The 15095-nt window shown below is 38.6% G+C and overlaps 1 protein-coding gene across 3 annotated transcripts in view; it reads right to left on the minus strand.

Moving 5' to 3' along the window:
* The window catches only part of ccdc102a (coiled-coil domain containing 102A), a 236746-nt gene that overhangs the window by 88622 nt on the left and 133029 nt on the right, over positions 1-15095 (minus strand). For all 3 annotated transcript variants that reach the window (XM_059992451.1, XM_059992450.1, XM_059992448.1), the window contains one exon: positions 2129-2245. In XM_059992451.1, coding sequence (XP_059848434.1) covers positions 2129-2245 — 117 coding nt within the window. The remainder of the gene's footprint in view (positions 1-2128; positions 2246-15095) is intronic.

The raw sequence follows: 15095 nt of genomic DNA on the forward strand, positions 1-15095 counted from the left end.
TTGACAGAGTCTGGTTTGCAGTGCAAAACATTTCAACCAGTACTTGTATGGGAAAGATTACCCTCATTACTGATCATCAATCACTGGTGTTCCTTCCAATCCACAGAAGGGTGTTCCACTGCAAGTCGTAGCACAAATGCAGAGATTGGCTCTGTTTCTTTGAAGATGCAATTGCAAGATTGAATTCAAGAGGACAACTAATCATGGAAATGACGATAGATTGTCCCATTTCCATTGGGAAAAGAAAATGCCTGAAATATTTTGCAAAAGAGGACATTCCTCTTGACGTATTCTCCCTATTATTAAAAGCAAATCTTATGTCTTCCTATTAAGGCAGAGATGATCCAAAGAGAAACCAGAAAAGACCCCACACTGTCTCAGGTCTAAATTGCAACCCAAAATGACTAGAATGTGCAGCAGAAACTCCAGTTCTGCCATTTTTACCAGCACCAGGATAAACTTGCCCTTGACGGGCATTAACTCATTTGGGGATTGAGAGTTGTTGTAACATCCAAACTGAGAATTAAAGTGTTGCAGGAGCTGCATGCTGGACATGAGCAAATAAAAGCTTTGGCTTAAAGCTTTATCTGCTCGCCTGATCCTAGATCAACAGATCAAGCAGCTTACCATGCACTGTTTGGGATGCCAGCACATCCAAAAGATGCCAAGAGTAGAACCTCTCCATCCTTAGGAATGGCATGTATTGCGGCAGAGGATTCATGTGAATTTTGCCAGACCATTTATAGACAAAAATTTCTTGGTAGCAGTGGATGCAGCTACAAAGTGGCCAGAAACGTTCCCAATAGCCTCCACTATACCCTTGTACATTGCTGATATTCTGAGAAGCCTCTTCTCAAGGACCAGTGTTCAAGAACACCTAGTCAGTGATAATGGAGCACAGTTAGTTGTGGCTCAGTTTCAGTCATTTCTGAAAATGAATGGAATAAGACATATTACATCTGCACCATACCACCCAGCTACAAACAGATCAGCAGTAAGATTTGCCCAGAGACTAAAGAACACACTGTGAGCAATGTCAGCAGAGTACATTACATTAACATTGAATCAGAAGCTCACCAATTTCCTTCTTGCATATCACAATGCTGCACACTCCACAGCCACAACTCATCAGTTATGCTATTGCTGGGTAAGCCCTTGAGTTCACACTTGGATCACTTCTAACCCAATCTTAGAAAGAGTATGCAGCTGAGACAAATTTACAGGTCTCAAACAAGGAGATTCAATGTTTCACTCCTGGACAAGCATTCCTGGCAAGGGACTAAGGAAGTGATCAAAAGTGTGTACTTAGAAAGATTAAAGACAGAACTGGATCACTCTCCCTAGACAGTGGATACTGTGCCTGATGTCATCTGGACATGACGCATCGATCAGTTGCTGACAGTAGAGTCAATTATTAGAGAAGAAAGGTGTCCAAACTACTTCCTACAGTCCCAGAGTCAACTCTTACAACCACCATGAACCTGAGATTGCTTCACAGCCACAAATCTCACCACCCCTGAACAGAGAGACACCATAAAATCTGTCAGGGTAGCTGTTACTCACAAGCGTAAGAAATCCTGCACAACAATTAAGTCTTCAGACCTGAATGGGACAATTTAAAATTTATTATGCTATGGATGCTTATTTGGTAGATGCATTTTATAGTATATTGCATATATGTTGAGATGTATTCTATATTGAGTTGGCTTACAGTTAAGCAGGGAGAAGTGTTGTGTACTTAATATTTTAGTAATATTTGAGTAAAATTATAAATATACTGTTTTATTTATGTACTTTATTATGGGTTATATGTAAAAGTATGTGAATGGCATACATCATTACACTACCTCATCATATTTTCACATCTTGATAAGTAAAAATGAAACTAGACATGAGTTATCCCTGGCTCTCCCTTGCTTTTCTTTAGATTAATTTCTGGAATTATTTTCCTTATTGAAGATAGCTTCTAAATTGGACAGGATAGTGTATTACAAACAGCTGGAGCTCAGGAATGAGCTTTTTGCAAATTCAGTTTTATTTTCACTTTTCTCTTTTCAATCTATCCAATGTCATTTTGTAGATTGTCCAGAGATGCAGGAGACAGGATAGAGGGACAGTTACTTCATACCTCAGCTCTCAGTTCTGCTAGTTTTTTGTCCATGCTTGTCCGAGCTCCCAGCTCATCTTCCAAGTCTTCTGAAATTCGACCCAACTCATCCTGGTGCACTTCCTTTAAGATGTTCAGCTAAAAATCAGAAACAAGTTGTTAACAGACAGGAGATAAATCTTAGCTAGAAAAAGATTACTATTTACTGACAGGAGGCAAAATGATGGCATCATTGCACATGCAGAAAATTATAAAGAGATATATTGCTTGCTGCAGAGCAGTTGGGCAAGAAAGCATTCAGGAGTAAAGACAAGCAAGAGATAACAACACATCTCATTTTTTTAATCTCTTACTATCTTTCAGTTAGTCCTGACAAAGGGTCTCGGCCCGAAACATCGACAGTGCTTCTCCTTATAGATGCTGCCTGGCCTGCTGTGTTCCACCAGCATTTTGTGTGAGTTGTTTGAATTTCCAGCATCTTCAGATTTCTTCATGTTTGCTCATTTTTTTAATGGTGATTTTAAATTAAATTTGGAGGAAGTCTGAAGATAACACATGGTATTAATCAGTGAAGCTAGAAGAGGCCTTGCTACATTTGATTTCTTAAAGAATAATTGCCAGATGTCAGATGGGCACATATGAAACAACAAGATTCATCAGGAATGATCATAGACACAGTGACATAAGACCAATCTGCTGCCACTCTGTACCATGACACTGCAGCAGCACATGATGGTGGACAACTTAAAATAAGTAGAGACAGGAGGCTTCTTAGATAGATATTGATTAGATAGAAACATAATCTTAGATATGTATAGAAAAGATTCTGGCAACATTCCAGAACTGGAAAATTGCAAATGTCACTGCACTCTTCAAGAAGGAAGTGAGGCAGAAGGAAGGTAAAGAATTCCAAATCTGTTAGAATTCCTTGAAAAAAATACAAGGATAGACAAAGGAGAATAGGTGGATTTTGTGTACTTGGACACTGCACATGTGAATGCTTAGCAAGGTAAGAGCCCATGGATAGAGCACTGGTTGATTGGCGGGAGGCAAAGAGTGGGAATAAAGAGAGCATTTCGTGATTGGCTGCCAGTGATTAATGATGTTCCACCGAGGTGGGTTTTAGACTGCTTCTTTTTATGTTGTACGTCAATGATTTTAAATGACAGAATTGAAGGCTTTATGGATAATATGAAGATAGGTGGAGAGGCAGGTAGTATTGAGAAAGGTGGGAGGCTGCTGAAGGATTTACACAGATTTGAAGAATGGGCAAAGAAGTAGCAGATGAAATACAATGTCAGGAAGCGTATGGTCATGCACTTTAGCAGAGAAATAAAAGCATAGACGTTTTTCTAAATGGGAAGAAAATTCAAAAATCTGAGGTGCAAAGGAACTTTGGAGTCTTGGTGCAGGATTCCCTAAAGGTTAATTTCAAGTTGAATCAGTGTCGAGGAAGACAAAAACAATGTTAACATTCATTTTGAGAGGTCTAGAATATTAAAAACAAGGATGTCATGCTGAGGCTTTCTGAGGCCTCACTTGGAGTATTGTGAGCAGATTTGGGTGGCTTCATTTTCATTTTAAATTTTTTTTATTAATTATTGTTGAAGATCAACAAAAAAGATACATTAAGTCAATATGTCATTATGTACAATGAAGAATTAAATTAGCAAATAACTGATTAACATAGCTAAGCAATATATCAATAATAAGAAAAAATAAAATGTTAAGAATATTTCTTTGAAAAGAAAAAATGGAAAAAAGAACCCCTACTAACTAACTAAAGAAAAAAAACCCTACTAATTGAAAAAGCACGAAAAAAAAACACATTGGGAGCACAATCCCAGAGCTATACATCATACAAGCTTCCATTAAAAAAAAATCAATCCACCAACTCAAATACATTTGAAGAAAAATCGGAAGGAACCCATATTAATTAACTCAAATCAGATGATAGTAGTGGGCGAATGAACCCCACCTCTTCTCAAAATCAAATCAAGGATCAAAAGTTCGACTTCTGATTTTCTCCAAACTAAGACATAGCATCACCTAAGAAAACCATTGTATCAAAGTAGGAGCAGAAGCATCTTTCCATTTCAACAAAATAGCCCTTCTGGCCAATAATGTAACAAATGCAATTACATGTTGGTCTGATGGAGAAATATCATGAATATATTGAGGGATTATACCAAATAAAACTGTCAATTTATTAGGTTGTAAATTAATCTTTAAAACTTTAGAAATTATAGAGAAAATAGACTTCCAAAAACGTTTCAACACAGAACACGACCAAAACATATATGTCAATGTGGCTGTCTCAGTTTTACATCCGTCACACTGACTATCAACATTAGGAAACATTTTAGACAGTCTCTCCTTTGTCAAATAGTAACAATGTACAACTTTAAGTTGAATTAAAGAGTGACTGGCACAGACTGAAGAAGAGTTAACCAACTTCAAAATCCGCAACTAATTTTCTGTTATCAAGGTCATGTAAAGCTCTCTCTCCCAATCTTGCTTAATCTTAAGTGAAGGGCAATTGTGCTGTTGTAACAATAAATTATAAATTTTCCCAATAACACCCTTCACTAAAGAATTCATTTTTAAAATAATATCTAACAGGTCAGAATGCTGTATATATGGAAAATTACTTAAATATTCTTGTAAGAAGTGTCTGACCTGAAGATATTGCAGGAAATGTGAATACGAGAGAGAGTATTTAGTTACTAATTTCTCAAAAGACATCAATCAGCCATCTTGAAACAGATCCATGAAGGAATAAACTCCTTTATTGCTCCAAAGAAAGGTAGGATCACTTAATGAAGGTTTAAATAAATAATTTCGATAAACTAAACTAAAAGGTTTAAATATTTTGAGATTAAAAAAATTACGAAACTGAAACCAAATTCGTAATGACTGCTTAACCACAGGGTATAAATTTAAATTAATAATTTTGGCCAGTTGGACAGGTAGAGAAGCTCCTAATAATGAGGTTAAGTGAAACTGTTTCACAGCATTCAATTCCAAATCAGCCCAAGGTGGTCGTTCATTTTTATCAGCCCAATATAACCAAAAACACATATAGCGTATATTAACAGCCCAATAATACATTCTTAAATTAGGCGGAGCAAGACCTCCATCTTTTTTTTAATTTTTGTAAATGATATTTACCAATTCTTGGACTTTTATTACTCCAAACAAAAGATGAAATAATAGAGTCAACCTGATCGAAAATCTTCTTAGTTTAAAAAAAAGGGATATTTTGAAATACATATAAAAATTTTAGTAAAATCATCATTTTAACTGCATGAATTCAGCCGGCTAACGAAAGTGTAATTTGATTCCATCTACAAAATAATTGCTTCATAAAATCCACTAAAGGAGCCAAATTAGCTTTATAAAGGTCTTTATGATTTTTAGTAACAATAATACCTAAATATTTAAATGAGTCCGTAACTCTAAAAGGAATGTCATCATACATAGAAGCAGAATCATTTAGGGGGAATAATTCACTTTTATGAAGGTTTAGTTTATATCCCAAAAACTTTCCAAAATCGTTTAATAATTTCAATAAACTAGGAATGCATTCTTCAGGATTCGAAATATAAACTAAGAGATCGTCAGCATAAAGGGAGATCTTATGAACAGTCTCATTTATGAGAATCCCATGAATATCTTTAGCTTCATGAAGTGCAATAGCCAAGGGTTCCAGCATCAAATTAAATAACAAAAGACTTAACTGACATCCTTGTCTCGTACCCCGCGAAAGCCGAAAAAGGAGATCTAAAATTATTAGTAATAACAGTAGCAATAGGGCTTTTATATATTATTCTGATCCACTTATTAAAATTAATACCAAAGCCGAATTTCTCTAAAACATTAAATAAGTATTTCCATTCAACTCTGTCAAATGCCTTTTTAGCATCAAGAGAGACAACACATTGGGGAGTCCTAGAAAAGTATGTGTATATAACATTTAATAGTCTCAGAACATTAGAAAAGGAATAACGACCCTTTACAAAACCTGTCTGGTCATGAGAGATTATTTTAGCTAAAATATTCTCCAGCCAATGAGCTATTATTTTTGAAAGAATTTTAGCATCTACATTTAATAATGAAATCGGTCTATATGAAGCACAGTCAGTAGGGTCTTTATCGTTCTTAAGAATTAAATAAATAGATGCTTCATAAAATGTGGGAGGTAACTCTCCTATCAAAAAAGAATCTTTAAGCATTTCCAACATATATGAAGAGGTCAATTTTTCAGATTTTTTTTATTAATTCTGACAGGATAACCATCCAGTCCAGGAGCTTTACCAGACTGCATTGAAAAAATAGCTTTCTGAATTTCATTTTCAGTAATAGCAGCATCAAGAGTTTGTTGATCTTCAACAGAAATTCAAGGAAAATCGATCTTTTATAAAAAGGCATTCATTTTAGAAGAATCAACTGGAATCTGAGATCTATAAAGTTCAATATAAAAGTCTTGAAAAATTTTATTAATATCTTCATAATTATATGCTATACTACCATCTCCCTTACGAATTTTAAAAATTTGTCTTTTAGTTCTAGCTGCTTTTAATTTTATCTTATTATTTTGGCTTATTATTTTTATTTCCAAATGTATAAAATTGACTTGGGTATCTTAATTAAGAAAAGGTGGGCTGACATTGAAGAGGGTTCAAAGGAGGTTCAAAAAATGATTCTGGGAATGATAAGCTCATCATATGAGGAGCATTTGATGGCTCTGGGCCTGTACTCAGTGGAATTTAGAAGAATGAAGGGAGGGTCTCACTGAAACCTATCAAATGTTGTAGGGCCTAGACCAGGAGTGGCCAACCTTTTAAATTCCATGCATCAATTTTTTTACATGAGTTAAGATGTGCCATACAACTCTTGTACCCCTGTTCAATTCTTGCAAAAATATGTTAATATAGACATATTTAGCATTTTACATAATATATTGATTTAATATAAAATCAAGATAATTACTTACCTTAATGAGACTTTTGAGTCTGTTTTGATTTCGCCAAGCTTTTAATGTTTGGAGTTAAATTAGTTATTGAGAGCAGCAGAGAATTCTTCAAATCTGAATCAGCCAATCATGACCTCGTTTTGTTTTTAATCAATTTCATGGCTGAAAATGCTTGTTCACATCTGTACGTCGTTCTGAAACGACAGATATAACTCTGGGCAAATTTTCTTAGTTCTGGAAAATGTTCACAGGCTAATGATTGCCAGAAATTAATCATGTCAGAAGCATTTGGGACTGAGGAAAGCTCATCAAATTTCATGTTCAATAATGAATTTGTAAGTTCCATTTGTACGTAACTAGGTATCTTCATGATTTTTTGTTCACTAAGTGAAAACGGGTTTATCAATGGAAGTATGCAGTCTTCTGCTTTAGCAAAATCATGAAAACGACTTTCAAATGACTCTTGAAATAACCTGACTTTTTCCGATATATTTTGTAAAATTGCCATCACCTTCAGCACATTCACTCTCCTCTTTTAAGTGCGGAAACTGGCTCAAATCTTCATTTTCTAACTGAAAGGTGAACAGTTTTAACTTCATCTTGAATGCATCGGTATCATTTACTAAGCTAGGGAATAATTTGTTTTTGCCCTGTAGTTTCAAATTTAGGTCATTGAGATGGCTGGTAACATCAACTAAAAATGCTAAATCAAATAGCCAATTGTTATCACACATGTAGGGTTCTCAGTACTAATAACCGTGGTGTTAACTGTTCAGGCTAACAAAATGGCTTCTCTGTAATGCTATAATAGGATTCTGTGTCTGGTATGTTTGGGTTATGGCTACTGATAAGGGGGAAAATAACCAATGGAGGATTGTTATGCTATCTTGTCTATGTAAGCTGAGCGGGAGTTCGCGGTCTTTTTTGGGAGGACAGCAAGGAGGACGGACGTGTGTGGAGCGGACAGCAGTTCCACAGCAACGGATACTGGATGTCGGTGGTTCGGACGGTAGCTGAAGGCTCGGAAGGTCATTGTGGAACGAACCAGAGGCGTGAGCTCCAACATATTAAAATATGTGCACAAAGGTGACAAACTTATTATTACTTTGGCGCCTTTAGGTTATCTGTTTCTACTAACCCATCACTAAGAAATAACTATAAAGTTGCAATTATTTACTCACTTTTGGGTATTGTCTGGTATTTGTATTGTGAGCGTGGACTGAGGGGGCATTACACCATATTTTCACCTAAGTATTGCACTACTGGCGGGGCAATGGCGGTTCACCCTAGGCGAACGGGGATCAACTGGGGGCATGGAGGCTACACATAAAAGGGCTCTTTCCTCAGGCAGCTCATTTTTCTCTTCTAGAAAATTATGAACAGTATTTTTCAGTTTCCAAAATCTACTCAGAACCTGTCCTCTGGAAAGCCAGCAATGAAGGACGAGATCGCCATATTCCAAATCTAACATTTCACAATATTCTCTGAATTCTCATCTGTTTAATCCTCTTGCTCTAACTTTATTCACACATTTCACAACCAGTAGGATAACATGCTGCAAATGTAAAGATTTTCCACACAGGTACTCTTGGTGTATAATGCAGTGATATTTTAGTAGAGGACGACCTACAAAGTTTTTAAGCAAAGTTATAGTCCCAGCAGCTTTACCTATCATTGACGGTGCTCCGTCAGTACAAACACTGATAAGTTTACTAGAATCTAGTTGTAGATTTTCTAGCTATGATATTACCTTATCAAATATACATGATCCTCTTGCTTTTCCATGAAGTGACTCAAGACTGATAAGTTATTCAAAGACGCTAAAATTATCATCAATTCCTCTTATAAAAATGCTTAACTGGGCTACATTACATACGTCAGCAGATTTGTCCAAAGCTAAAGAAAAGAAAGTACAAGCATGAACAAGGTCTTTCAGTTGCTCAGATATATCATGACAGAGTTCTTCAGTGCGTCTCGTAACTGTTTGCTTTTACAGAGCAATTTTGTCTACTTTCCTTTTGATATATTTATCACCAAGACATTTTGCAAATATTTGGAGGCAAGGCATAACAATTTCTTCTCCATCAGAGAAAGACTTCTGTTTTTTGACCACCACTAAAGCAATTTCATAGGATGCTTCTGTCATTGCCAAACTTTCACTTCTTTTAACAAATATATTTTGTCTTCTTTTGATTTCTTCCTTTTTCTTAATCACATATTCTTTCCATAACTCAGACCCCAGCACTAGCTTCAGTTTTCCTTCTATTTCAGTCTGATGTTGTGTTTTATAGTGTCTATTAAGATCATATCTTCTATTATGTGAGAAAGTGTTTTCACAAACAATGCACAACGGTTTTCCTGACGGACCCGCTATAAATAAGAACTCATTGGAAAAATAATTGGGGAACTCTGCCCTAGACGCATTGGCCCGAGAACAGTGGGTCTGCTGGTGCCGAGTTGGGAGAATGCCAGCGAGGGCGTGTAAGCTGTTTCCAGAGACACCCAGGAAGAAAGGGGGTTCACAGGTATGATGGGTCAGATAGTTTGAAGTGTGCTTATCTTAATGCTATAAGTGTTATGCAAAAGGGTGATGAACTTTGAGCATGGATCAGTATTTAGAACTATGATGTCATAGTCATTACTGAAACTTGGTTCAGAGAGGGGCAGGAATGGGTGATTAGTGTACCAATATTTCAATGTTTTAGAAAGCATAGAGGAAGTGGTTGGGGAGGGTTGTTGCACTGCTAATCAGTTACAATATCACTATTGTATTAAGAGGAAACATTATGGAAGGATCAGACACCGAGTCCATTTGGGTGGAACTCAGAAACAGGAGGGTGCAATTACACTGATGGGATTGTACTCAGACCCCCTAATAGTCAGCGGGACATTGAGGAACAGGTATGTAATCATATTAAGGAAATGTGTAACAAATATGGTTGCTGTTATGCAAGATTTCAACTTCCCTAATATTAACTGGGACCTTCTTAGTGTAAGAGGTTTAGAAGGGGCAGAATTTGATAAATGTATCCAAGAGATTTCTCAAATCAGTATGTTGGTGGTCCAATGAGAGGTAGGGCCATACTGGACCTGGTGCTGGTCAAGGTAACTGACCTTTCAGTGGGTGAACAGTTAGGGAACAGTGACCACAACTCCATAACTGTCAGGATAGCTATAGAAAGGGATAGGCATGGTCCTTGTGGGAGAGTTTTAAATCAGAATAGAGCAAATTACGAGGGCATTACACAGGAATTAAGAAGCGTTAATTAGGAACACCTTTTCTCTGGCAAGTCCACATTAGACATGTGGAGGGTGTTTAAAGATCAATTGAATAGAGTACAGGAAAGGTATGTTCCTGTTAGAAAGAAGGACAGAGATGGAAAGTTAAAAGAACCTTAGAACTCCAGAGGGGTGATGAACTTAGTCAAGAATAAGACAGAAAAGCACATAAAGCTTCAGAAATTAGGATTAAACGAAACACATGGGAGGTATAAAGAAGCTAGAAAAGAACTAAAGAAGGGAATCAGGAAAGCCAGGTGGGACCATGAAAAATTCTTGGCGAGTAGGATTAAGCTGACTACCAAGGCATTCTATGCAAACACCCGGAGTAAGAGGAGAGGGTAGGGCCACTCAAGGATAAGAGGGGGGAACATCTCCTTGGATGCTGAGAATGTGAGTAAGGTACTTAATGTGTACTTTCTATCAGTATTTACCAAGAAAAAAACCATGGAGGACCAGGAGATCAGTGCTGAGTGCATAAATACATTAGGGTGTTTAGAGGTCAAGGAGGAGAAAGAGTTGGGCCTCCTAATGAGTAGTAAGATGGATAAGTCCTCAGGGCCTGATGGGATTTACCCCAAATTACTGAAGGAGGCAAGAGACCAGATTGCTGGGCAGTTGACCAGTTTCTTTCTGTCCTGTCTAGGCACAGGTGAGCTCCCAGAGGACTGGCGAATGGCTAATGTTGTACCTCTATTTAAGAAGGAAACAAGGGAAATTCCTGGGAACTATAGACTGGTGAGTCTCACGTCAGTTGTAGGAAAATTGCCGGGGAAAATTCTTGGGGATATGATATATGATCATTTGGAAACCCATGGCCTAATTAAGGAGAGCCAGCAGGGCTTTGTGCTTAGCAGGTCATGCCTTACCAACTCAATTGAGTTTTTTGACAAGATGATGAGAGAAATTGATATGGTAGGGCAGTTGGAGGGTAGTGGATGTTGTCTACATGGATTTTAGCCAGGCATTCAACAAAGTCACTCATGGGAGGTGAATCCAGAAGATTAAGATGCATGGGATCTATCTTCTGTTTGGATTCAGAACTGGATGCGCACAGAAGATAGTGTGTAGTGACTGAAGGGACTTATTTGAGCTGGAGGTCTGTAATTAGTGGGTTTCTGTAGGGATGTGCACTAGGACCTCTGCTGATTGTAATGCATTTAAATGATCTGGATGAAAATGTGGATGGGTAGGTTAGTAAGTTTGCAAATAATATCAAGATTGGTGGACCTGTGGATAGTATAAAAGACTGGCAAAGAATATAGCATGATACACTGTAGATCAGTTGCAAATATGGGCTGAGAAATCGCAGACAGATGTGAGTTATTACACCTCAGCAGGGAAGGTGCGTTACACCTTAGCAGGGCAAATGCAAGGAGACAGTACATTGTTAAAGGCAAGATCCTTAACAGTGCTGATGAGCAGGGAGATCTTGGGATCCAAGATCATAGCTCCATGAAAGTGGCTACACAGGTCACTATGAAGGCCAATAGAATGCCTGCTTGTATTAGTTGAGGCACTGAATTTAAAAGTCAGGGGGTAATGTTGCAACTTTGTAAAACCCTGGTTAGGCCATATCTAGAGTACTGCATACATTTCCAGTTGCCCCACTATGGGAAGGTTGTTGAGGCTTTGGAAAGGGTGCAGAAGTACTAAAGTTGTACAAGGCATTGGTAAGGCCAAATTTGGAATATTGTGTGCAGTTCTGGTCACCGAATTATAGGAAAGCTATCAATAAATTAGAGAGAGTGCAGAGGCGATTTACTAGGATGTTACCTGGGTTTCAGCAATTAAGTTACAGAGAAAGGTTGAACAAGTTAGGTCTCTATTCATTGGAGCGTAGAAGGTTGAGGGGGGATTTGATCGAGGTATTTAAAATTTTGAGAGGGATAGATAGAGTTGACGTGAACAGGCTGTTTCCATTGAGAGTAGGGGAGATTCAAACTAGAGGACATGATTTGAGAGTTAGGGGGCAGAAGTTTAAGGGAAACACGAGGGGGTATTTCTTTACTCAAAGAGTGATAGCTGTGTGGAATGAGCTTCCTGTAGAAGTAGTAGAGGCCAGTTCAGTTGTGTCATTTAAGGTAAAATTGGATAGGTTTATGGACAGGAAAGGAGTGGAGGGTTAAGGGCTGAGTGTGGGTAGGTGGGACTAGGTGAGATTAAGGGTTCGGCACGGACTAGGAGGGCCAAGATGGCCTGTTTCCGTGCTGTGATTGTTATATGGTTATAAGTAGTTTACCAAAATACTGCCTCATTTGGTGGGCATATTCTATCACAAGGGTCATATCATGGAAAAGCACAGCACAGAAATAAGCCCTAGTCCATGCTGAAGTTATTTAAATTGCCTATACACATTGACCTACACTGAGACAATAGCCCTCCATACCCCAACCATCCATGTACCATCCAAACTTCCCATAAACGTTGAAATTAAGCTCACATGCACCACTCCTGCTGGCAGCTCATTCCACACATAAACGACCCTTTGAGTGAAAAGGTTTCCCTCATATTCCCCTTAAACTTTTCACCTTTCACCCTTAACCCATGATCTCTGGTTCTAGTCCTATCCAACCTCCACAGATTAATCCTAGTCTATGCCCCTCTTAATTTTGTAGACTTCTGTCAAATCTCCTATTAGTCTTCTATATTCTAAAGAATACAGCCCAAACCTATTCAACCTTTCTTATAACTCAGGTCCTCCAGACCAAGCAACATGCTTGTAAGTTTGCTCCACACTCTTTCAACCTTATTTACCTCTTTCCTGTAGGTAGGTGACCAAAACTGCACACAATACTCTAATTAGGTCTCACCAACATCTTATACAACTTCAAATTACCATCCCTTCTCCTGTACCCAATATATATTCATTTATGAAGGCCAATGTTCCAAAAGCTTTCTTCACGACCCTATCTACCTGTGATACCACTTTCAATGAATTATGGAGCTATATTCACAGATCGCTTTGTTCTGCCACACTCCTCAGTGCCCTACCCTGCACTGTGTAACACTTATCCTGGTTGATCCTACTGCTACAAAACCTCACAATTGTCAGCATCTTTCCATCTGCCATATTTCAGCCCAATTATCCAGCTGATGCAGACCCCTATGCGAGCCATGAGAGCCTTCCGCACTGTCTGCTACACACCACCCCCACCCCGCCAATACTGGGGTCATTCACAAATTTGCTATTCCAATTGACCACACTATCTTTGAGACAACTGATGTAAATGACAAACAAGAATTAAGCCAGCACACCACTAGTCACAGGCCCCCAGGCAGAAAAGCAACCACCTACTACCGCTCTCTGGCTTCTCCCACAATGCCAATGTCCAATCCAATTTACCACCTCATCTTGAGTACCAAGTGACTGATCCTTTCTGACCAACCTCCTATGAGGAAGCTTGTCAAATGCGTTGCTAAAATCCATATAGACAACATCTACTGCCTTGCCTTTATCCAGTTTCCTGGTAACATAAACATAAGATATAGTAGCAGAGTTATGCCATTTGGCCAAGAGGGTCTACTCCACCATTTCATCATGCCTCATCCATTTTTCCTCAGTCTCAATCTCCTGCCTTGCCCCATATTCCTTCATGCCCCAACGAATCAAGAATCTATCAACTTTTACCTTAAATATACCCAATGATGGTCTCCACAGCTGCCTACGGCAACAAATCCCACAAATTCACCACTCTCTGACTAAAGGAATTCCTCATCTCCATTCTAGGAGAGACTCCTCTATTCTGAGGCCGTGGCCTCTGGTCTTTGACATGCCCACCATAGAAAACATCCTCTCCAAATCCACCCTATCAAGGAATTTCACCATTCGATGGGCTTCAATAAGGTCACCACTTGTTCTTCTGATTTTCACTGAATACAGCCCTAGAGCCATCAAATGTTCTTCACATGACAAGTTGTTTTTGTCCTGGAATCATCTCTATCACGCCCACAGAACCTCATCTCTGTTCCTCTGATGAAGGAAGCTCCTATCAATACTGCAGCCCTCTTTACCTTTCCGTTCTTCTGAACCACAGCATCAGTCTCAGTGCCAAAGACCCGGTCACTCTTGCTCCCTCCGGTAGGTTGTCCCCCTAAATTGTATCTAAATGAAACCCCCTTTTCTGAGTGTCTAGAAATGACTCGTTAGCCCCTTGCTGACAGCCACCAGACTCAGTACTGAGAAAACTCAACTGTCTCTGGCTTCGTATGTCTGGACTGTATACGATTTTAGTCCCACCAGATCCGTTTGATTGAGATGTCTCACTCACCCAAGCCCCAGTTTGTGTGAATGCTGTGTGATTTACTGCCCTGTTACAGCCTGTCAGCAGAAAATAACAAATCACACACAGTGTACAAATACACAAATAAAGTAGTATATTTATGAATGTTAACTTAACTAAAGGGTGAGTAAAGAAAAGGAATAAGAAAAAAAACAAAAAGGGCCCATTATAATTAAATGTGCACAGGTTGGAGTGCAAATCTTCCAAAAGCCTTATTCACCAATCCTTGGCAGACTCCCGCACCTTGGCACATTGAACCGCGTTTCTCACAGATTGAATCCCACAACCGGGTCTCTTCAGTGTTTTCTGTCTTCTTCTCCTGCTGAGCAAAGGCCAAAACCAATCTTTGTGCCCCTCACAAAATCTCTCCCTCCAGCATTCTCTAGAACCTTCTCCCAATTCCACCATCGTAAGTGAATAACAACACACTCCTCAGCATCCCTCATCTTCA

The sequence above is a fragment of the Hypanus sabinus genome, chromosome 17 (assembly GCF_030144855.1).
Source record: "Hypanus sabinus isolate sHypSab1 chromosome 17, sHypSab1.hap1, whole genome shotgun sequence".
Lineage (NCBI taxonomy): Eukaryota > Metazoa > Chordata > Chondrichthyes > Myliobatiformes > Dasyatidae > Hypanus > Hypanus sabinus.